Genomic DNA, 20,916 nt, shown 5'->3' with positions numbered 1-20,916 from the left:
ATTAATTATATTTTCTTATAATATACTATTGTAATATATTTTACTGTAAATAAAATTTGTTAAAATCATGTATATATGTTAGTTACAACCTTTTTTAATGCGTTGCGTAATTTTATTATAACGGATAAAAATATAACCGATAAAAATGGTGCTTTAATAAATGTTGTTAAAAAGTTATAATTATTAACTGAAAAATATAATGTTACTCCAAACTCGAAATTATTCATATTTTTATACATTGATTTAAACCATTTAACCGGAGCATTTATTATTTGTAAACTTTTACGACATAACAATATGTGCTTATTATTTATATAGTTCAAGTTTCTATGTCTTAACTAAAACATAACAGGAAATAGAAAAAATATATACATTACAATTAAGTATGTCTTATAAAATATTAACATATAATCCAATTAAATCTTTAATTCATACGTAGATAATAAAAGAAACTATTCAAGTAAATTCATTACGTATAGATGTTGTTAATATACAAATGTGTCACAAGTCCTGTCGATTTATGATCATTGATGTATTAATATACACTGTATATGTTATTAATGGAATAATAAGACCTGTATTAATTATTATATTAGTTATATGTGTGTAATATATACAATCACGAATATTTAGTGCATAACCTAAACAGAAATCATATCATGTAATGCAAATACAAAGTTAGTAGTAAATTATGACATTGGATTCTTAAATTGGTTAATTTAATTATACTTAATTAGTTAAAATTGTAGTAATATTTTAACAAATATTATATTTACTTTACCCTAAAACTATTTAGATATATATACTTTCTATCATTGAATACATAGTAGGATTGCTCCTATTATGTATTTAAATGTATTTAATAAAGTTAAAGTGGCGTAGAAGAAAGATACATACATACATGTATACGACTCTTTCCTTGAATCGTAGCTGGTAAGACGACGACGACGATTTATCAATTTTCACATCAACGGTGGTGAGTGTCCCGTCACTGGAACAAAACAAAAACGAGGTTGTGGCTGTTGCTTTTGCTGTTTCAGTTGAATGTTACTATTTCAAACACTCTTCCCTCACTCACTCCAAGCCTCACATTCCTTTTTTTTTTTTAATTTTCTTTCTCCAAACGCTTGAATAATTATTACAATTACAATAATAATAACCACAACGTAACATGGCATCCACTCTCTCCCTCCGGCCCGACCGACTCTCGCCCGGTTCAGCCTTCCTCAGACCGCCGGTCCGCCCTCTCCTGCACAAACCAATCGCGGCCGAGAAGTGGCGCGCCGCGCCGCCGCGGATACAGTGCCGCCGCAGAACGGTGGCGCCGGTCCACGCTGGCTCTCGAGCCGATGACTCCGCGCCGTTCGAGATGTCTGTGGAGAACGCGCTGAAGCTGCTGGGCGTGTCGGAGGGCGCCTCCTTCGATGACATACTCCGCGCCAAAAACGCCATCCTCGCTAATTGCAAAGATGACCAAGATGCCGTTGCTCAGGTTGAGTTTTCTTCGATTTCGCTCTTTTGCTCCAATTTCCGTTATGAGAATCGAATTCACATCGCGCCTGCTTGTTAATGTTAGTTGCAGGTCACGATTGAGAAGCTGAAAAATGAAATTAGCTTAAGTGTTTTTGGTGCTATTGCCTAATCATTGTTAGAGTTTCCCAATCATAATTAGAGTTTCGAATCTTTGCTGACATATGTCTAATCTAAAGATTTATTAAGCTTCCGGTCAAATTGAAATTTCCATCTAGACGGGAACACTCACTATAAGCACTTTAAAAAACTGCATCTAATTTTTCTTTATAAAATTAGCATTTCAACTTGGGGTCGGACGTAAGTTCGGCTTCTCATTGGTTTTTATATAGATATATTATTTGTTTAATATGTATTTCTCAATTTTTTAATTGCTGTTTGTTACATCCTCCGCAATTGTTTTTTGGTCACCTCATTATTTGAGTGGGTTTTGGTAGCGTATGTGGTGTGTTGATTGAAAACAAATAATGATGATGGGTGTCGTTTGGGTAACATTTACCGTTTCAGGGTTAAATATGGGTGTTTGTGATTAACTGACAATGATAAGGTCAATCCTCTATGTTGTGATGGATCAATAGGGAAGCATTACTTTTTATTTGGAAGAACTTATCGCTGGATGCTTATGGGTTGTGTTTGTTTTGAGGTATCGAAAAGGATTTCTGGGAAGGTGAACATGGGAACATCTCATTTCTGGGTTTGGTTTAGAACCGAAGTTTTCAGGAATTGCTGATTCAGAATAATATAAATGTTCACGTTATTTTCATAGGAATGGGACCTATTTTCTGCAACATATTATATCTTGAAACATGTACCCATCAAGAAGAATAATAGAAGGTAAAATGAATTAAACCTTTTTCAAGTTAAAATTTGCTTGTAGATAAATAAAAATCAGCTTCTAGAGAAGCCAAAGGAAAGCAATTAACTATTGAATTCTCAATGAAGTGGATGTGGACATTAACACAATCAGTGGTTTTCTTTGTAGGTTGAGGCTGCATATGACATGTTGCTTATGCAGAGCCTAACTCAGCGGAGGGCAGGGAAAGTAGCAAACAGTAATGTTCGTTATGCTGATGTCAAGCGTGTGAAGCCCCCAACAGCGGGATCAATGCCTCAATGGTTGAAGAATTCACCTTTGTCAGTTGAGTCACCTTCCACCAGTGATCTCGGTTTACAAGCTGGAGTGTATGGTGCATTGATGGGTTTAACCTATCTTAACGGGGCTTCTACACCCGTTGCAGCTTATGCAGGGGCTGATGTTCCTGGACTACTCTTGGCTGGTAGCTTTGGTGCTTCCCTGTACTTTATGACCAAAAAGAATGTTAAGTTAGGTAAGGAGCGTTCACATGTGCACTATGTAATCAATTCATTGCAATTCAAGAGGAATTTTGTTTCGTGGGTGGCAATATTCATATTGGTTTGTATGTTGGAAAGTAAGAGAGAATTGGAAAGTCCATAATGAATGGGAGAACCAGGGAAAAGGGGGAAATGGACCTAGAGAGATTTACCTTCTTGTTATCCTTTGTTGAAACTTAATATTTTGAGGACAGAAAAGAGAATATGAGATGAAAGCAAGTGATAAGAATGAACTTCAACTTTTTGGATTCTCTTAAAAGAATTGTTGATTCATATCTAACTATTCCCAACTATGGGATGAAACTTGGTTGTTGTTTGTTATTGTGGTTGTCTAACAAATTTCTAGGTTTTTGTTTTGCAAGATCTACCTCCATAATGGGATTCTGTGTTTTGTATTGTAATTAGGCATGAGCACAAAATGAAACTTGACTGTGTTGTTTACTTCGTTTACTGTATTTTCCCCAACTCAATATTAAAAGTTGGGTTTATAGAAAAGACCTGTATTTCTGATGCTGCTGATACGGATACTAATTCATTTATTAATTTATCCAGCATGATGGTTATTTCTGCCTAAATTAATGGCTGTTTGGAAATAATAAGTATCAAGTATATAGCGTGACACTGCAGTTGAAAACAAGTTTATCTACTTAACAAATGACACTTTTAGCTATATTTTGTTCAGTTGAGATATTTTTCTGACTTTTTTGCTTCTTTCCTAGACTATGGTCTATTCTTTTAGGATTAGTTTTGAGTTTCATTCCTTTCTCATTGTCCTTATTGTTTATTGTTGTATCTTTTTTTTTTTTTTTTTTTTGCAGGGAAGGCCACTGTCATAACCATAGGCGGGCTCGTAGCTGGCGCTGTTGTAGGGTCAGCGGTAGAGAACTGGTTGCAGGTAGATATTGTCCCATTCCTGGGTATACACTCCCCTGCTGCTGTTGTTAGTGAAATCATTATTATATCTCAATTCTTGGTTTCTCTGTACCTAAGGTAAACACGAAAGCATGGTGATCTTGCATTAAATTGTGAAACTTGTAATTATTCATTTGCATGCAGCATGTTCATACCCTAAGGTAGACAGTCAAGGCTACTGTTATTACTTATAACCATAGGACTCATAGCTGGCCCCCTGTGGTTGTGTCAGCTGGAGAGAACTGTTATACCGTTTCTGGGCATACGCTCCCTGCTGCTGTTGTTAGTAAAATCATAACTATCTCATATCTTGTTTTATCTGTACCGAAGGTAGACAGGAAAATATGGTGATCTTATTTGAAAATGTGAACTTGTAACTATTCATTTGCATGCAGCGTGATCATACCCAAGCTAATTTATAGGATGTGAAATCATTGCATATTTGTACAAAACTGTGAATAGAATGTAGTCGCTCATCTGCAAATTAGAAGCGTGAAACTTACATTGGAAAGGTGCATATTTATGTTCACAGTTGGTGAGCAATTGAGCATTTTGCAATCCCAGTAATCGGTCTTGCTTTGTTTAATAAATAGTCCTAGAATAAAACACTTGGGAGTTCGGTTTCCTTTTTAGTCCTTCAAAAGTGTTTATAAGACTTCATTTTCTTACTGGTTTCCGAATGTGAAACACTATGTCTGTTTATATTTTTGTACATCTTTATGTGTTATGGGTCCTCTCATGATGGGTTCTGTTGCTCTGCTTAGCATTTTTATGATGTATATCAAACAATGCTGTTTCTTTCAACGTGCTGCATTTTGGCGTTTTGTTTCAAAGCTTTATGATAATGCCTCTGTCTTGTGTTTTTCCGGTGGGTCATAAGTGCTGGCCTCGTACATCTCTCACGTACAGACTGCACCCTCACCCTTTTCAGCACGCGACCACAACTCGTGTTTAGATAAAAATAAATAAACTAGAATAATGACAGCACAATGGCACGGAATTATCTTATTTCTTCAAATGTTAGGTTAGTTTATAGTCACACACAAACAATAGCAAAAGTTTGTGTGGTTTTAAGTCTTCTTTTGCAATGTCAAGTTTCCATTAGTTTCTTGGGAAAAGCCTACAAAAAGAAGAAACAAAGAAGACAAATCCATACACCCACACGCATTGATGAATTAGAGTGTGTCTCGATATCTCTTCTGAACTAAACTACATTCAACCCATTCCAATACTTTAATTTACTTGTTGATTATTCGTTGGAAAGTATAATAAAATTTTCAATCAGTATAATTGCAGCAGCGAGAGATTGAGATTCGAGTTTGTAAACATTGTGGTAAGTAGATTGCCGACAACTTCATTGAAATCAATGTCAAATGAGACAGTGAGATCAATTCGTTGGAAAATGAACATGGTCAATTCTACTGTTAATTTATTACTGTGAATGATTTAATCTTAACCGAAGTATTTTTGGGTTACAAACCGAGGTACAACTCAGGTAGTAGAAATAATTACATGAATTTGAATTTTCGAGAGTATTTCTTTTGGTGCAATTCTTTTTTTGGGTACATATCAGAATTAGTTTGACTTGATAACATATTTTTTTAGCGGTGCAAATAATTAGGAAATTATTTCGTGTTCATTTACCCTCTGTTGTGTTTTATACTAAAGAAAATAAGAAAAGAGAAAACAAAAATTGTAATTTGAATTGAAAAAACAACAGAATGAAAAAAATGTTTCAGAAATTTATTATTTTCCCTTTAGACAAGAGAAAATGTGTCATAATCTTTGTTTTCTTTCCCTGTACATTCTTTCTTTTCATCCATAATTTTATAATTTTAAAAAGGGTTAAATATGTTTTTCGTCTCTCAACTATTGACTGTTTTTGTGTTTAGTCCCTCTTTCAAACTATAGTACAATTTAGTTTCTCAGTTAACATTGAAGCAAAAATGTGTCAAACAGTGTAAACAATCCAAATGCTATAATGTAACGTGTTTGAAACAGCAAATAAAGTTCAAAATATTTGGTAAAAAAAGACTAAAACCAGAGTTTTCTAAGGTTGAAGGACTAAATTGTACTATAGTTTGAAAGAGGGACCAAACACAAGCCAATAGTTGGGGGACTAAAAACATATTTAACCCTTTTAAAAATTAATGGGAAAAAAATTGAAACATTTTTTTAATGTTTTTTTTTTTCATAATTGGGCCAATTCAAAATATGCAACTTTTCTTGGAAGAGAAAACCAAACTAATAGCATTAATTACGATATTTTTAAAATATTCTTTACTTGTGGTGGAGCTAGATTAAAATATGGGTTAAATATGTTTTTAGTTCCTATATTTTGGTTTAGTCCCTCTTTCAAATTATGGTACAATTTAGTCCTTCAACTTTAAAAAACTTTGGTTTTAGTCTTTTTTACCAAATTTTTTTTAACTTTATTTACTGTTTTAAACGCGTTTCTCAGTTAACATTGAAGCAAAAATGTGTCAAACAGTGTAAACGATACAAATGTTAGAATGAAACGTGTTTGAAACACCAAATAAAATTAAAAAAATTTGGTAAAAAGGACTAAAACTAGAGTTTTCTAAAGTTGAAAGACTAAATTGTACCATAGTTTGAAAGAGGGACTAAAACTAAAATCGTCCCAAAGTATAGGGACTAAAAACATATTTAACCCTTAAAATATTTAGAACAAATCTTTTAGACTAATCAATTTTTGAGAGTTCCATGCTCATTTTCGAAGTAAAATTGGAAACATCAACACATTTAACAGCTACAGTAGGAGACGTTAATAATAGTTGTTTGGAAGTAAAATTTTAGGTACCACACAGTTAGCTAATAGGTGTTTTTTCCCATGTGGTTCCATTCGTTTAATAAATAAATTAAACATTTTTTTTTAAATATTCTTTGATACATCTAACTTTTTTTATTTTCATTTGTCATTAGTTTTTTTATTTTTACTCTCTTCTTTTTTGTAAAAATATAAAAACTTACATTTTTATGACTATTATACTCTTATATTTTGTATAAAATAAATATAAAAATGTGATATAATAATACTATTGTTTTTTTTAGATTTAAGCAATAACCGTGCTTATAAACAAATAAAACATGCAAGAATTATTTGACAAGTGCTTGTTATTACAAAATTAAAATACACATGATTAATAATATTCTCCCTTGATTTCAAGCTTTACTATATTCTTCTTTGTTAGTTTCCTTTTATAACACTTAACTCTCAAGTGTCAGTCTTTTCATCATTAATGTCTTATTTATTTAAAAAAATTTGGAAAAAAATAATTAAGTAGATTTAAAAAGATTTGAACATTATTTTTTTATGTAACTGAATTTGAAAATAAATAAAAATAAATTTAAAAATAAAGTTTATAAGAATTAACATATGATTTAATTCATGTCACAGATTAAAAAAATTTCCTTCTAAATTCACTTTCACTTAATTTTAAATCTACTCAAATAAAAATTCACTTTCCCTTATTTCTAAATCTATTCAAATAAAGAACGGCTCAGTTACTCCACCCGCAAATCCTTCAAGTGAAGGAGACATAAATGTTTATAGTTAAAGCTAAATTAAGCAAATGAATATATATTTTTAAAAATCTGTAAGAAATAACTAATTTCCCTTTTTTTATTTAAAATTCTATCAGGAGATATGTTGTCGGACTCTGCCTCAAATATAATTATATATATCCAGCAATTGAATCTAACTGTTAAACGAATCTAACATCCGCACCAAGATAATTGAGAATCTTGTACAAAATTCCCTCACTCAACCTCATTAAATTAATCATTTCAGCTATGACAAGGTTACCAACTCCATCATATTCCCTCCTTTATCTTACTTTTCACCTGCTAAACACAGAAAACGAAGAAACATTGAGAATTAGCGAAGAAAATAATTAACAGTCAGCAACATACATCAGTGCACTCCATCAACTAACATAAAAATTGATGTCTCAGCGAGCTGCTTCGACATAACACAACACAACATAACACATAATAACACCATAATTACTTACACAATAAAGCAACCCAAAGCCTCAAATATCCCTCACTAACACTATTTTTGGCTGTTGCAACTTTCAATATTGCAGTCACCCTCTATGTATGTAATGTTCCCAACCTTGTCACTTTTTTCACTATAACTTACAAGATCATTGTACATTTTCTGTGATGCTTTGGAGAACTCCGACAAGGATTCAAACACTAGAGAAAACCCAGATTGCAATCCATGTAACGTGATCCTCTGTGTTTCCTGCATGCTACTGTGGTGCTTCTCCTTCTCCACTTCAAGTTTTCTTCTCAGTGTCTCCACATGATCATTTTTCTCCATCATGCACTCATCTTGTTCATCAGTAGTACTCCATTTTGATTCGTGATCAGTGGCATGCAGCTCAAGCATCTTTGTCTCCACTTTAGGTAGTCCTCCTGAAGAGTATCTTCTGTCCAAAACTCTTGTTAACCTATCTACCTTCCTTTTCTGCTGTTGCTCTTTGTTTTGCTGAAGCCACAAAGCTCTAACATCTTTCACCACGCTTTTCAATGCCAGTGTTACCATTTTATCAGGTAACTTCTGCATGGAAGCTAACCAATCGTTGCATATTACAAGCAGAGGTGGTCCGTTCACTTCGTACGGCAAGGCGACGTTTTTGCTTCTCGAGTAAAACTCGACTTCAGGGACTATGAACTTACTCAGCCATCCGTGTAATGCTTCAACATACGCTTCTTGTGCTGCAGTGTACTCTTTGAAGCAGTCACGCCAATTTCGAAGCTGAGCTTCCAGTTGAAGAGTTGCAAATCCATGAGACTGGTTACAGAATTTCTCATACGTGGTGCATGTGAAGTACTTCACTTCAGACAGAATCTTCTTCTGGGTTTCATGGGACTCCAACATGATTTTCCATGACTGGGTCAGGCTGCATTACGAAAATGGAACATAAGAAATCAATGAAACTTGAAATTATTTAGTCTTTTCAGTTTTCAGTGGCAATGTTATCCCACCCTTTTAACAGTTCAACAATTTGAGGTTGTAGTTCTTCATCTCTCATTTTCTCAATTCTCTTTGAGATTGATTCTGCCCGTCGGATCGCAACCAAGATCCCGGCATACAGATCTTTCACTTCAACTTTGGTTTTGTCTGTGCTCAGCAGATCATCTCCTCTAACATTCTTACTTCTCAACTGTGCACATTTTTTTTCATAACTTTTCCTTGTGCTATCTCCAGCCTAAGAAGGTAAGGGAAATTTCACATGTTAAAAGTATAATGAGAAAAAGTGGAAACAGGAAAACGAAGTCATGCTTGAAAGATAAAAAGTCTTATAAGAATGAAATTCAAAAGAAAGTGTACAAAATTCTCAAGAGAAGTTGATTTCATTCATCTTTATGCTCCAAACTGAAAAAACAGTGGCCTGTGGCTGTTCTGGGCCAATTTTTTTTGGCCCATTTAAAATATGGGCCTGGCTGGAACAATCTTTCAATTGGTCCAGTTGGTTTTGCCCTGGCAGCCCACATATAGAGAGATGGAAGGAGATCTACAAAATTAGCATAGTATTCCATTTTCAAATAGTTCTGCATGTTTTTAACACCAATCTTGAGTTTCCCAACTAGGAAGCCTTTAATAAAACACTACTAAAGGTTAAATAAAAGCCGCTAGAATTTATATGTTGGTAGATGCAAGGTGCGAAAAATGTAAACAATGGTATATACACCAGTTATTTTGATCCATTCCAGAACAAACGTTGATGCAGTATCATCACAAAACAGAAAATATGGATAAAAGACAGAAGAATTATAAAACAAACCAACCTTAACCTCCTCATAGAGTTTCTTTTCCCATGCATATAACCTTCCTAAGGTTGATAAATGACTTCCCGAATCCATTCCTTCATAATCATCAAACAGATCATTCTTATATTCCACCCAAGTTGAGGAATTTTTCGTATTTGGAGCCATGAGACTCTTGCATGACGATTGCCTAGATGAAATGGATTTCCATGTTATTGCCTGAATGAGTTTAGTCGAACTTTCTGCAGTGAGATCAGATGGTTCAAAATCCCAAGGCTTGAAACTTGAAACAGAAGCATATGAACCCATGCAGAGATAATGGAATACACATGGAGGAAAATCTAAACCATACAGAGCATTGGTTATCATGTGTTGATACATCAAACAGATTTCACAAGATGGTACATGCACGATATGATTTTCAAATACAACAATAATATCACGGCTCTGGTTAATTTTCAGATCAAAACCATTTTTATCTTCTAGAGCTCTCATTAAGTTTTTAACTATGATAAGCTATTTTTAACACAATTAACTGATCCAAAGTTTTTGCGTGTAGCCAGGAAAGTATCTGAGGCTTCTACCGCAGTGTTAAACCTCTTGTGTGGCATCAACTTGTGACTGATTAAAAGTTCAAAAACACACCAAGTACTCTAATTAACTTAATAGCACTTCCTTTGAGTAGTGTTCAGTTATACATTGCAATTATACTATAGCAGTTCAAGTAAAGAGTTACATATATTTAAGGTAGCGTAGGTTATGCAAGAAATGCAGCTGTGCTTGATTTGTAGTTCATACCTACATCAGTTAATTACAAACTCAAGTGTCTATAGTCACATGGATCAACACGTACAGTGTCAGAAGATGACCTATGCAGGAATATGAGAAAATTGCAACAACATTTTTACAAGATTATCTGAGATGTCCGATAGTCCAAGATTGCAGTATATCCTAAAATATCCAAAGCTGGACGGAGAAAAGGACAGTCCATAATAGAAATAGAAACAAGTTAACAGAGACATGGTAATCATACCTTGCACATGCCGAATGTTGAGGCTAATGATATAAGGCAGAACCAACACAACACAGCAATGTACAAGTTTTAACCAACAAATTACATCACAGAGAAACTATTATCTCCACTAGTTAATAATTCAAGAAACTCAACCATAAACATGAATTAGATACTTGCAGAAAAATGATAACAACAAAAATAATATCTCAAAAACTCCTTATATTAAAGAGGGACCCACCTTTTATTTCATCCAAACTAGAATGAAGGGGGATTCTATTAGCTTCCAGCATTCTGGTGACATCTTTTCCAGAATCATAAGCCCTGAGAAAATGGTCTTCGATGTCTTTCAATGCTTCAAGCAGCTCTCTCCCCTCTGCAGGTGTATCAAGAACTGCAAGCCCCCTTTGCTCCCCTTGATTCTCAGTGGCCACATCCACCACCTTCACTGTTTCAACACCACTAATAACTTGCTCCGCAACACCTTCACTGTTACTTTTATTATTATTATTATTATTATTATTCTCTTCAACAGTCACCACTTTGTGCTCAACCTCTTCTCTCTCCACTTCTTCCTCCAACTCAGGAATCCCTTCCTCCTCCCTCACTGCCCTCAAATCATCGTCTGAGTTCCTGTGGTAGCCGCACATATCACTCCTCAAACTGTCAAAAGGGTAGAAGAAGTCCCATCCAAAATCTCTCTGAGGGGATGGCATTGAAGGTGGCATGGGCATAGGCACGGGCATGGACATCGACATGGACATAGGCATAGTCACAGGCATGCAATAGTACCCACATGGTTGTTCGTGCTGCGGTTCTTCTCCCTTGCGTTCACTTTCTCCTTCCCTTTTTTCTTCAGTCTCTTCCTCAGAAGAGTCTGAGGATGTTGAAGAGATGCATGAGTCACAGGCAATGGCTTCATGCTTGGTTTCTGAGGGTGTCTGCTGGAGGAACATGGGGTTAGTGATGACATTCTCGGAGGGTGGAGAAGGAGAGTGAGAAGAAGGGCAAGGAGGAGGGAAAGTTATGAGGAAAGGTGATGAAGGTGAAGAGTGGCGTGCAACAAAGAGCTTAATGGCCGCAGCTACTGCATTGAGAGAGTGAAAATACTTACAATGAGCCACAGCAAGTGCATATCTTTTCTCCACAGCTAGCTTTAACAGCCGTTTTCTCTCTCTACAAATAGACACAACTTCCTCTTCTTCCTCTAGTTTGGAAGCAACACATCCCATCTCTCTCACACACACGCAAATGTGTAGTGTAGTGTAGTGTAGTGTAGTGTAGTGTAGTGGTGCAAGTGTTCCTTATCTTAAACAAGGGCTGGATGGTTTTAGCGAGAAAGGCTCTTACTTGCTCCTTTCTCTGACAAAAAAGGAGGGAGCTTTCCCAGGTAGAGAGAACCAACTTTCAACTGGGTTTTAAAAGAAACAAACAAGTTTTCAAAAAATAGCCTTTTTCCTAAGTTTTGGAGTAAAACCATTCCTCTTTCTGAGACAAAACCGCAGTAGATGTTTTCCAAGCAGAACCTTTACAAACAAAACAACGCAGCAAAGTTTTCCATTCCCTCGGACACACTACCAAAGTAGCCAGCTGCAACAAGAACACGGAGATTATAAGTTATTAACTCCATAACAAAAACATTCATTAACTCATTATCAGTACCCTTAATGGAAGTAAATGGAGTAATTAACTTACCATTAGTAGTAAATGACTAAAAAAATGTCCTTGAGGAAAAAAAAAATGACTGCACACTTGTAGAGGAGAGAGAGAGAGAGAGGGTAAAGAAAGTAGGGGCTCGAGAAAGAAAGAGAAGACAGGGTTCTTTCTAGTGTTTGGCAATATGCACTTGATGGTTTTGAGTACGGTCACCACGGTGAAGAAGCATTCCTTGGTTGTTTAAAAGAGGTGTAGCAGTGGTAGAGCCTAGAGAGATTAAAAATAATGCAAAAAACAAAAAGAAAAAGCACAGCAGAGAAGAGTGAGTGAGTGAGTGAGAAAAAAGAGAGAGAATAAAATCCATGAAGATGGTTTGGTTTTTGTCAGAAAATGGTGTCTTTCTTGCTTCTGTTTTCAAACTCTAGTCTTTGTCTTGTACTAATCCATCTTATAATGAGAGAATAATTATGTTTATGCCATAAGATTAAAAAAAAAACATCATTAGTTCAGTTGAGTGTGATTTTTAATGTTAAAAAACATTTATTATTATTAATCAGTTGTTGGATATGATAAGAAGATGGTCAAGAGTAAAGTGGTAATGGGGTTTAGCAGAACAGAACTGAGGTGTCAGAAATAGTATGATAGTGGTATTTAGTATAATGACCAATTTGTCCCTTGGATTAGATGCCCTGGCCCACTACTGTTGCCACTAGATTTTCCCAGTTTTTCCAGGTGACTGCAACCCTTCCACACAACCTCAAGTTTAAATCTCTCTTTTCATTTCACCTTTTTTCAGTTTTAGCTTTACCTTTTATATATATATATATATATATATATATATATATATATATATATATATATATATATATATATATATATATATATATATATATATAATTTAAATTAAAAATTTAGTTTTAATGCATTTTGTTTTTTATATATTTTTCACTCAATTAAAGTTATATGTTTTTTATAAAAATATTTGATACAACTTATTTTTCTTATTTTATCATTTATAGTGTTCTTATGCTCCACGTGTTAAAATAAGAAAAACTTCAAAATATAACATAATATGACTTATATCTAAATTTTAATTTGTGAAACTTTTAAATAGAATGTTAATGTAATTTATTTAAAAGATTAGTCTTTTTAAAAATATAGATTCAATTGAGGGTTATAAAAATAAATATAAAAATCAAAACAAATTAAAAGCTAAGTTAAAAAAAAAAAAAACAAATCACTGATCAAACTTAAATATGAATTGTGTAAGATATAGTCATATGTGCAATATTTCACACTCATTTGAAGAGGACTCCTATTATTCTTCATACAAATATCTGAAATGGAGAGGTGTTACAAAATATATATATATATATATATATATATATATATATATATATATTATTTTAAATAAATTATATCATTTTACATCACTCTTAAACATGTTATATCTCACTATGTAGTAAAAGTTTCATGAATCCTTTTTTAATATTTTACCCCTGTTTGATACTTACTAAAAAAACATTACTTTTATTCTTCTAAGTCATTTGTTTTAAATTATTTTATATTTTAAAGTAAATATATTATTTTATAAGTATGGGACATTGGGTTGAATGAAAATTTAAGTGTTTTTCTATCATCATGGGATAGTTTAATAGAATTCACCTTTTTGCTTATCAAATAAGACAAGTTTTGGAGGTTTTGACTCGAAACTACTTGTGTTTTGCAATATACACATAGCATAGGATTGCGAAGAGTTGTTGAGTTAAGAAACTTTCATGATATTAGTAATAATTAATATTTTTTAATTGAGCAAATATATGTTTAATTCAAATGGTGTTTTAAAAACAGACTACGTCCAAACTAAAGATAATTTATCTTTAAAAATAAAACTTATTAAAAATTGAAGAATATTATACAAAAAAAATTAAGACACAAAATTATTAGTTTGATGAAAGTGACATTGGATATAAAATTTGGATATAGTACTTGAAAATTAGAAAGGAAAAAAAAAACATATGAACAGTCTTTCTTTAGATGTGAACTTTTAGGCTAATTTTTTCTTTTAGGAAAAAGTGAGAATTAGTTATAGTTTAGTATGGATGTTTCTTTTAAAAAGAAAATAAAAAGCTACAATTATATTTTTATATTGATATATATAAATTAAAAATTAACTATTTAATTATGCATTTATATAAAAATGTTATAATTTCTCTAAACTCTTTATTCTACACCTCACTTGCTTTCTATAGTTGTAGAAATCACCATGTCATTTGTTATTATTAGAAGGGTTAAATATGTTTTTAGTCTCTATACTTTGGAGCGATTTTGGTTTTAGTCAATTTTCAAACCATGGTACAATTTAGTCTTTCAACTTTAGAAAACTTTGGTTTTAGTCTTTTTTACCAAATTTTTTTAACTTTATTTGTTGTTTCAAACACATTTCATTATAGTATTTGGATTGTTTACACTGTTTGACACATTTTTGCTTTAATGTTAAATAAGAAACGTGCTTGCAATAACAAATAAAGTTAAAAAAATTGGTAAAAAAAACTAAAACCAGAGTTTTCTAAAGTTGAAGGACTAAATTGTACCATAGTTTGAAAATTGACTAAAACCAAAGTCGCTCCAAAATATATTAGGATGATCTATACTTGAAAATGATAAATTAACTTGAAAAAAGAACTATCTATATATGATAATCAAAAGCCAATAAATTTTTCTATAACAATACTATCTTTAAATTATTGGTACGAACTTGCAAATATAATATAACTTCTCATTATATTATTATAGATTTTAATTTTTAGTAAAGAGTAATATCTTATTTCAGTCACTATAATAAAAAATAAAAAGGTGAAAAATCATTTTGATAAAATAAAAATGATTTGATTGAGTAACTAAGATATAATTAAGACTGATCATTTTAAAAAGTATAAATTAATATTTATTCAGGCTAACCATAGAAAATATATTTACTATTATGATAAAGTTACGATGCGTAATATATTTTTCTCAGATATAATAAACTAGTTATGGTTTTAGGTTTGTTGTTACAATATGGATTCAAATTTCTCTTTTTTCAAATATTATTTTTGAGTGTCGAGTTAACATAATTTTTGTTTAAATAAAATGTGTGTTAATGTTACATGAATTGAAGGTAAATGTATTAAAATATCTTATACGGGAATCTCAAAATTAATAAGAGAAAATCTAGTGGAATTGATAAATCATCGTACAAATAAATTGTGTAGAAAGTTTCTTGAAGGAGTTTGATGTTGAATGTTTTGGCTTATATGAAACTAGTTTTTACAATAAAACAGTGACTATGCATTCTTTCATCTTTCAATCTGCGACCAAATCCATAATGTTCGATGGTAACTCATGTTACCAATGGAATCTAATAGGCCCACTGGGTTTTTTTTTTTCAAATACAACTATTTTTTTTATTTTATCCATCCAAACAGCATATTTTTATTATTGATTTATTTATCATTCTTATTTCTTTCTCTTCATTTCACTTTTCATCCAAACAATTCATATTGACACTTCCTTCTTTTTTTCCTATGTTTCACTTTCATCCTCCTCAATGTGTCTGTGCATTTAATATATCTATGGAAAGATATTTCCAAAATCAGAAAAAAAAATTATTGTAGATTCATTCAAGTTTCTTTATCAGCATTCAATCATTCAAAAGAATGATTTTCTCTGAAGACGAGGTGGACGATGCCATATTGATTGATTGTGTTCAATAATGTGACAATGAAGACACCTTTAACATTACATCATGTCATGCATAATCAACATTTACACAGTGATTTTCCTCTCCACCTAAAACACCTGAATGAATTGCATTATCTAAGGCTAAAACAAAGATGGTGGTGTTCTCAGCATCATGACAGTTGAAGATCAAAGTTACCAAGAAAGATAAAATGGTGCCAAGGCAACTCTTATAATGGTCATCAGAAAATCTCTTGTGTTGTTTTGGTTTTGAGGGGAAGGGGAAAAAAACCTAGACATGATGAGTATTAGTATCCTAGTAAGTTACAGTTCACATTCAAAAGAATTGAAGTGCTGCTCCTCTCTCATTGCTATTTGAAGATAACTGGTATTCACACAAGAAAATGATACAACAAAGAAAAAGATAAAAGATACAACTTAGATCAGGTACCACTAATCTCTGTTGGTGTGGTACAAGGTGCCAGTGTGTTATGAGGCAGGTTAATACCACCCCCTCTCACAGAAATACCAGGGAACTTCGCAGTGCTTGTCCTACTCACAAGATTTGAGTCAAGATACACAACAACCACTGTGGTATCATCATGGAAATGACGGCGAACACCACGATCTATTTTCTTTAAATCTGAATATCTCATTTCTCTTTTCTTTGCAGCTTCTTGAAGTGCAGCTTTCACCAGCCTCCTTGCACTTCCCTGAAAACACAGCAGATGAAACATGAATACAATTTGTACTCAACTTTCTACCTGGACTGACCAAATAATATGCTATCGAATTGTTTTCAAGCCATGCATTGAAAAATATTTCATGTGTCAAGAAACATAGAAATTTAGGCATGCCAATATCTTGCTTAGTCATCCTTCACCAATCCAAGATCATTGAAAAGATCTCTCAAGGGTCCTTTTGTGCGACCATATCAGATATAAGCAAGGTTCTTCAACAAAAGATTATTTGTCAAGATTATCCAAATCAAGGGAAGGCTTTATATTCCAGCATGAATTTCTCTAAGCAAATTAAATCAAGTTTTGTTGCTAGAATTTAAAGAGTGGTGTTTTGTTACTTAAATACTGCATTTCCGCCAAAAAAAAAAAATCTGTTGATTACAATTTTCTCATGGAAAATCCACTTTAAAGTTACTGGTAATGGTATAACACAATCTAGCATAGTCAAATTTAAATATGTATCTTACACTGCGGGGACTGTTTTGAACTATATCAACTGCTTCTTGATTGCTAAGGTGCTCCCAGAGTCCATCTGATGCAAATATAATAAATTGATCATTTGGCTGCAAATGATGCACAGAAATTGATGGCTCTGAGCTCAGTATTGGCATCTTGAATGGTTCCCGAAGTCGAAACTTAGCATATAGAGGTTCCCTATTGAACTCGGCCTTCTTCAAATACACATCACCAATAGATTTAGAAACCTGCAGTTGAGAAACAGATTTTAATATTTATGATAATTCATAAATAGAGAGAGAGAGAGAGAGGTTTTAAGTCAAGTTCTGTTAGGTAAGATAATAATAAGCATTGAATCAAATGAGTTAAGCAGCTCTAGTAAAGTCAATAATGACAAAGGCCAAGGATTATCAGGAAGTACAGAGATAAGAATTAAATGACAAGTCCATGGCCAAATTTAAACTTTCACAGAAGAAAAGAGAGATACAAAAGCACTAGTTGCAATTGCCATTCACATAATATTATAGACAACATTTATACCTGTATTTGACATGATTAGATCAAACTCTTGTGAAATTATAGCAAAGTTACTAAAACAGAATTACATGATGCAAGGTTATTTGACTCTTTCTACTCTCATAATTTAGAGTTTATTATAACTGAAGTGATAAAAATTAACCCATTTAGCCCAGCATCTAGAAACTGAAACTCTGCCGTTGCACTAAGACAACTTCAATAATAGCTTTTAGTTTATATGAAGTCATAACGTATATACTGTGATATTAATGCTATTCAACTCTAGTGAAGTTGAAAATATAAAGCCCTGTCAACAAAAATTGACACTGACATTACTTCTCTCTCTCGCTCTCTCTCTCTCCCCACACCCACCCCAGTCCCTTTTAATTCTCCTCAGCATAGCTTTCTATTTCTGATGTTAATCTTCGCATCCTGAAAACTGAAAATTTGATTTTCAATCTTGGAAGTTTACAGATTTAAAGTGATATTAAGAGGTGTGAAGTGTTTATCATGAGTTCATCTGCTACGTGTACACATAGCAGCTGAAAATACTTACTTGAATAAGGCCCTTCACACGCCATACACTATGCTTTAAAACCACAATATTTGGATCATCAGGATGTAAAGAATGCAGCTCCTCCCTTATAGACTCTATTGATGCATTGTGCTCTGCCGATAATTGCATGGCTAAAACCTCACCAGTTGCCTTCACCGCTCTTCCTAAAACTGCCCGGGAATCCCCTAGGTTTGCTATATAAAGGGTTCCGTTACAAATAACACCAACAAGACAACATGAGCCAACAGCTGCAATTTGTGGCGACAGGGACCACTGATTGGCAACCACTGACATAAACCCCTCTTCCGTTGCTTGGAATGCCTTGCGAATCACATCTACTGACATTGATTGTTGCTCTGAAGTAAATTCTGAAATTTAAAGCAAAAGAGAACGTTATATTCAGTACTCATGTACATAGAAATGGTTCAAATTCAAAATACAAACAAATCTACCATCGACAGACAAGCAACAAAAAGGTACTGAAAACCACTATTTTGTTAGTTTCGATTCTGTACACATCTTTATAATCTTAATTCATTGCAGACCTGATAGAATGTTAGACAAAAGAAACAGTTGAAGGGAAATCCTTCACTGTAAAAACTTCTGACAAACTGACACCAAAAGAATGAAATTTCACCATCCATGCAAATGAAAGAAGAAAAAACGAGTTTTTTATTGGCATGTAAAAGTGGAAAATCTTGTTTCTTAGACATATTATTAACTCAGGAAAAGAATCCATACTATATTATTCCATTAATCCCTAATCTTTCTAGCTAATTAAGGACATGACAGAAATGAACAAGACGACTGTTTTTCTTCGTTTTCGTTAACTTAAGACGATTCCCTGTATTTCCTTTGGTGGTTGTCCCAGTTAAAAAGAAAAATTGACTACAAGAGTCTTGGAACTCGAAAGCAGTCAAAAATATAGCAAGGCAAAGAGAAAAGCCTGTTCCAATACAGAAAAGCTTGAAGAATTCAGTCATTTTGCCGTCAACTTACTCTTGAGATGGTGAAAGAGGTGATCATTGATAAACCGCGATGTCTCGGGCCCTCCATGGCCATCATAGATACCGACGAAAGTACCATAAGGGCCAGATTCATTGGAGCTCAAACTGCCTGATTCAATCTGGCTTTGATCTTCCAGCAAGTTATTGGCTTGGATCACAGCCATTGAAAATTCACCATTCAAGTGCTGCCCTGAGTCCTTATACCACAATAGTCCATCCTGTCTACCTCCGGCATCCGAACCTGTGCGAGAAAATCCTTCGGAACCCGGCCGAAAGCAGGCCCTCAATAAGTTCATCAACTCCGAGAACATCCCTCATTTCACCAAACAACCGTCAAGGATTTCAACATCTACCAACAACCCAAAAAACAACTTCACCCCACCGGAACTTTCATAAACTATGAATATGGTCCTGCACTCCTCACCACCACAACAAGGAAGATGATCCAGCAAAAACTACACCAACAAACAAATACAGTTAAAATCAATTAAGGTTCAACCCTCAACAAACAAACACAACCTGAACCCTCTATGAACTAGAAACTTGAACAGTGAGTCCTTTTCACAGTTTTATAATGGATGACTGAATATTAAGAGCACCCACAAAAAGAAATCAACTCCCAATGAAAAAAAAAATCCAACCTTTCGGTTTCCTTTTAACGCAACAAAAACTATGACCACACAGAGCAGCCGCTATAGATGAAAAATTCAACAAAGCAAAAAATATATTTTACTTGTATTTCCCCCAAAGGTCAAAACCCACTTTTTCTGAGACACTTTTTGGTCAGCTGATTGGAAATCCTTTGTTCACATTAACATTGAAAATGAAAACCCCAAGTTACACTGATCTCCATAAAATCCAATCACGGGAGCAGGCAATCTTTTTGCTCAAGTGTAAACATGTATGTTGTACGGCAAGAAGTCAAAGTAAAATAAAAAATTCGGTAAGAGATCTCACCCAGAAAAATTTGACAATCGATCAGAAGGTATTCCGGTGCCCCAGATGAAGAAGACAGTGATCCGTAGGTAGGAAAGTGTGCAAAATCATTAGATCTGCGGATCCATCAAATCAATAAAAAGAAACAGAAATGGGTTTTTTGTGTTGCTTTTGTAGGCAAGTGGTGTGTATGCAGAAGGTGAAAGGTATTAGAGAAGAAAAAGGAGAGTGGCGCATGAAAGATAATTGAAAATCGAAAGAGCTCAGTGTGAAAGATTGGACAAAGTGTGAAACCCTTTTTCGTTTTTGTTTTTGCCTTTTTCTTTTGTTATGAACTGAGAGAGAAGAAGCCCCATAAAAAGACTAACAACGAAGAGCTTGGAGCCAGCAAAGCACAGGTCCAGCTATGGGCTCCACACCACTATGACGAACTAGAGAGAGATAGAACGAGAAAAAAGTTAGAGAGAGAAACATACTACAGAGTCAATGAATTTAAGCATCTCATGTTTTTGCCATTCATAATTTTAACCACTTACCATCAACATTTTCTCATACACTCACGTAATAAGTTTACAATATATATCCCTTTTGAGAGGTTTTTCCATTTTTATCTTCGTCTTATTAGAATCTCCAATTGAGTTGTTAATTTCAATCAATTAAGTGTCTGCCATCAAATTTAGTTACCGGTTAACTTTTTCCACAGCTAGAAGTGTAAACGAGACC

The 20,916-nt window shown here is 33.6% G+C and overlaps 3 protein-coding genes across 6 annotated transcripts; 1 reads left to right on the top strand and 2 right to left on the bottom strand.

The window, feature by feature from the left end:
• The first annotated feature begins 934 nt into the window (after window positions 1-934).
• LOC106772718 (protein CHAPERONE-LIKE PROTEIN OF POR1, chloroplastic) lies at window positions 935-4,185 on the top strand. Its single transcript, XM_014659282.2, has 3 exons — window positions 935-1,492; window positions 2,513-2,858; window positions 3,702-4,185. The coding sequence occupies exons 1-3, from the start codon at window positions 1,172-1,174 to the stop codon at window positions 3,875-3,877; spliced, it is 843 nt and encodes a 280-aa protein (XP_014514768.1). The 5' UTR covers window positions 935-1,171; the 3' UTR covers window positions 3,878-4,185.
• A 3,262-nt stretch (window positions 4,186-7,447) lies between these two features.
• On the bottom strand, window positions 7,448-12,638 carry LOC106771346 (nitrate regulatory gene2 protein). Of its 4 annotated transcripts, none has more exons than XM_022785790.1 (6): window positions 12,302-12,638; window positions 10,848-12,196; window positions 9,616-9,836; window positions 8,812-9,035; window positions 7,961-8,726; window positions 7,448-7,662 (listed from the first exon to the last, which is right to left on the bottom strand). In XM_022785790.1, the coding sequence occupies exons 2-6, from the start codon at window positions 11,836-11,838 to the stop codon at window positions 7,630-7,632; spliced, it is 2,235 nt and encodes a 744-aa protein (XP_022641511.1). In that variant the 5' UTR covers window positions 11,839-12,196; window positions 12,302-12,638; the 3' UTR covers window positions 7,448-7,629. The 4 variants fall into 4 exon arrangements, with proteins under 4 accessions (XP_022641511.1, XP_014512801.1, XP_014512800.1 ...); XM_014657315.2 differs by having other exon boundaries at window positions 7,448-7,659; XM_014657314.2 differs by having other exon boundaries at window positions 7,830-8,726; window positions 12,302-12,636.
• Window positions 12,639-16,035: 3,397 nt separating this feature from the next.
• LOC106772211 (probable protein phosphatase 2C 60) lies at window positions 16,036-20,623 on the bottom strand. The gene is made up of 5 exons (XM_014658454.2): window positions 20,215-20,623; window positions 19,250-19,712; window positions 18,251-18,618; window positions 17,190-17,426; window positions 16,036-16,695 (listed from the first exon to the last, which is right to left on the bottom strand). The coding sequence occupies exons 2-5, from the start codon at window positions 19,566-19,568 to the stop codon at window positions 16,426-16,428; spliced, it is 1,194 nt and encodes a 397-aa protein (XP_014513940.1). The 5' UTR covers window positions 19,569-19,712; window positions 20,215-20,623; the 3' UTR covers window positions 16,036-16,425.
• Window positions 20,624-20,916: the final 293 nt, after the last annotated feature.

The sequence above is a fragment of the Vigna radiata genome, chromosome 8 (genome assembly GCF_000741045.1).
Source record: "Vigna radiata var. radiata cultivar VC1973A chromosome 8, Vradiata_ver6, whole genome shotgun sequence".
Lineage (NCBI taxonomy): Eukaryota > Viridiplantae > Streptophyta > Magnoliopsida > Fabales > Fabaceae > Vigna > Vigna radiata.
The sequence above is the reverse complement of the archived record's forward strand: the minus strand, read 5'-3'. Positions and strand labels throughout refer to the sequence as shown.

Coding starts and splice junctions, on each gene's coding strand:
- LOC106771346 (XM_014657314.2), bottom strand. CDS start 11,838: ATGGGATGTGTTGCTTCCAAACTAGAGGAAGAAGAGGAAGTTGTGTCT. Junction 9,837..10,847: donor TAGTTTGGATGAAATAAAAG/GTGGGTCCCTCT, acceptor ATCTCACTGCAG/AAAGTTCGACTAAACTCATT. Junction 8,727..8,811: donor ATTGTTGAACTGTTAAAAGG/GTGGGATAACAT, acceptor TTCGTAATGCAG/CCTGACCCAGTCATGGAAAA.
- LOC106772718 (XM_014659282.2), top strand. CDS start 1,172: ATGGCATCCACTCTCTCCCTCCGGCCCGACCGACTCTCGCCCGGTTCA. Junction 1,493..2,512: donor ACCAAGATGCCGTTGCTCAG/GTTGAGTTTTCT, acceptor TTTTCTTTGTAG/GTTGAGGCTGCATATGACAT. Junction 2,859..3,701: donor CAAAAAGAATGTTAAGTTAG/GTAAGGAGCGTT, acceptor TTTTTTTTGCAG/GGAAGGCCACTGTCATAACC.
- LOC106772211 (XM_014658454.2), bottom strand. CDS start 19,568: ATGTTCTCGGAGTTGATGAACTTATTGAGGGCCTGCTTTCGGCCGGGT. Junction 18,619..19,249: donor CCTCTTTCACCATCTCAAGA/GTAAGTTGACGG, acceptor TTTAAATTTCAG/AATTTACTTCAGAGCAACAA. Junction 17,427..18,250: donor GTGTGAAGGGCCTTATTCAA/GTAAGTATTTTC, acceptor TCTCAACTGCAG/GTTTCTAAATCTATTGGTGA.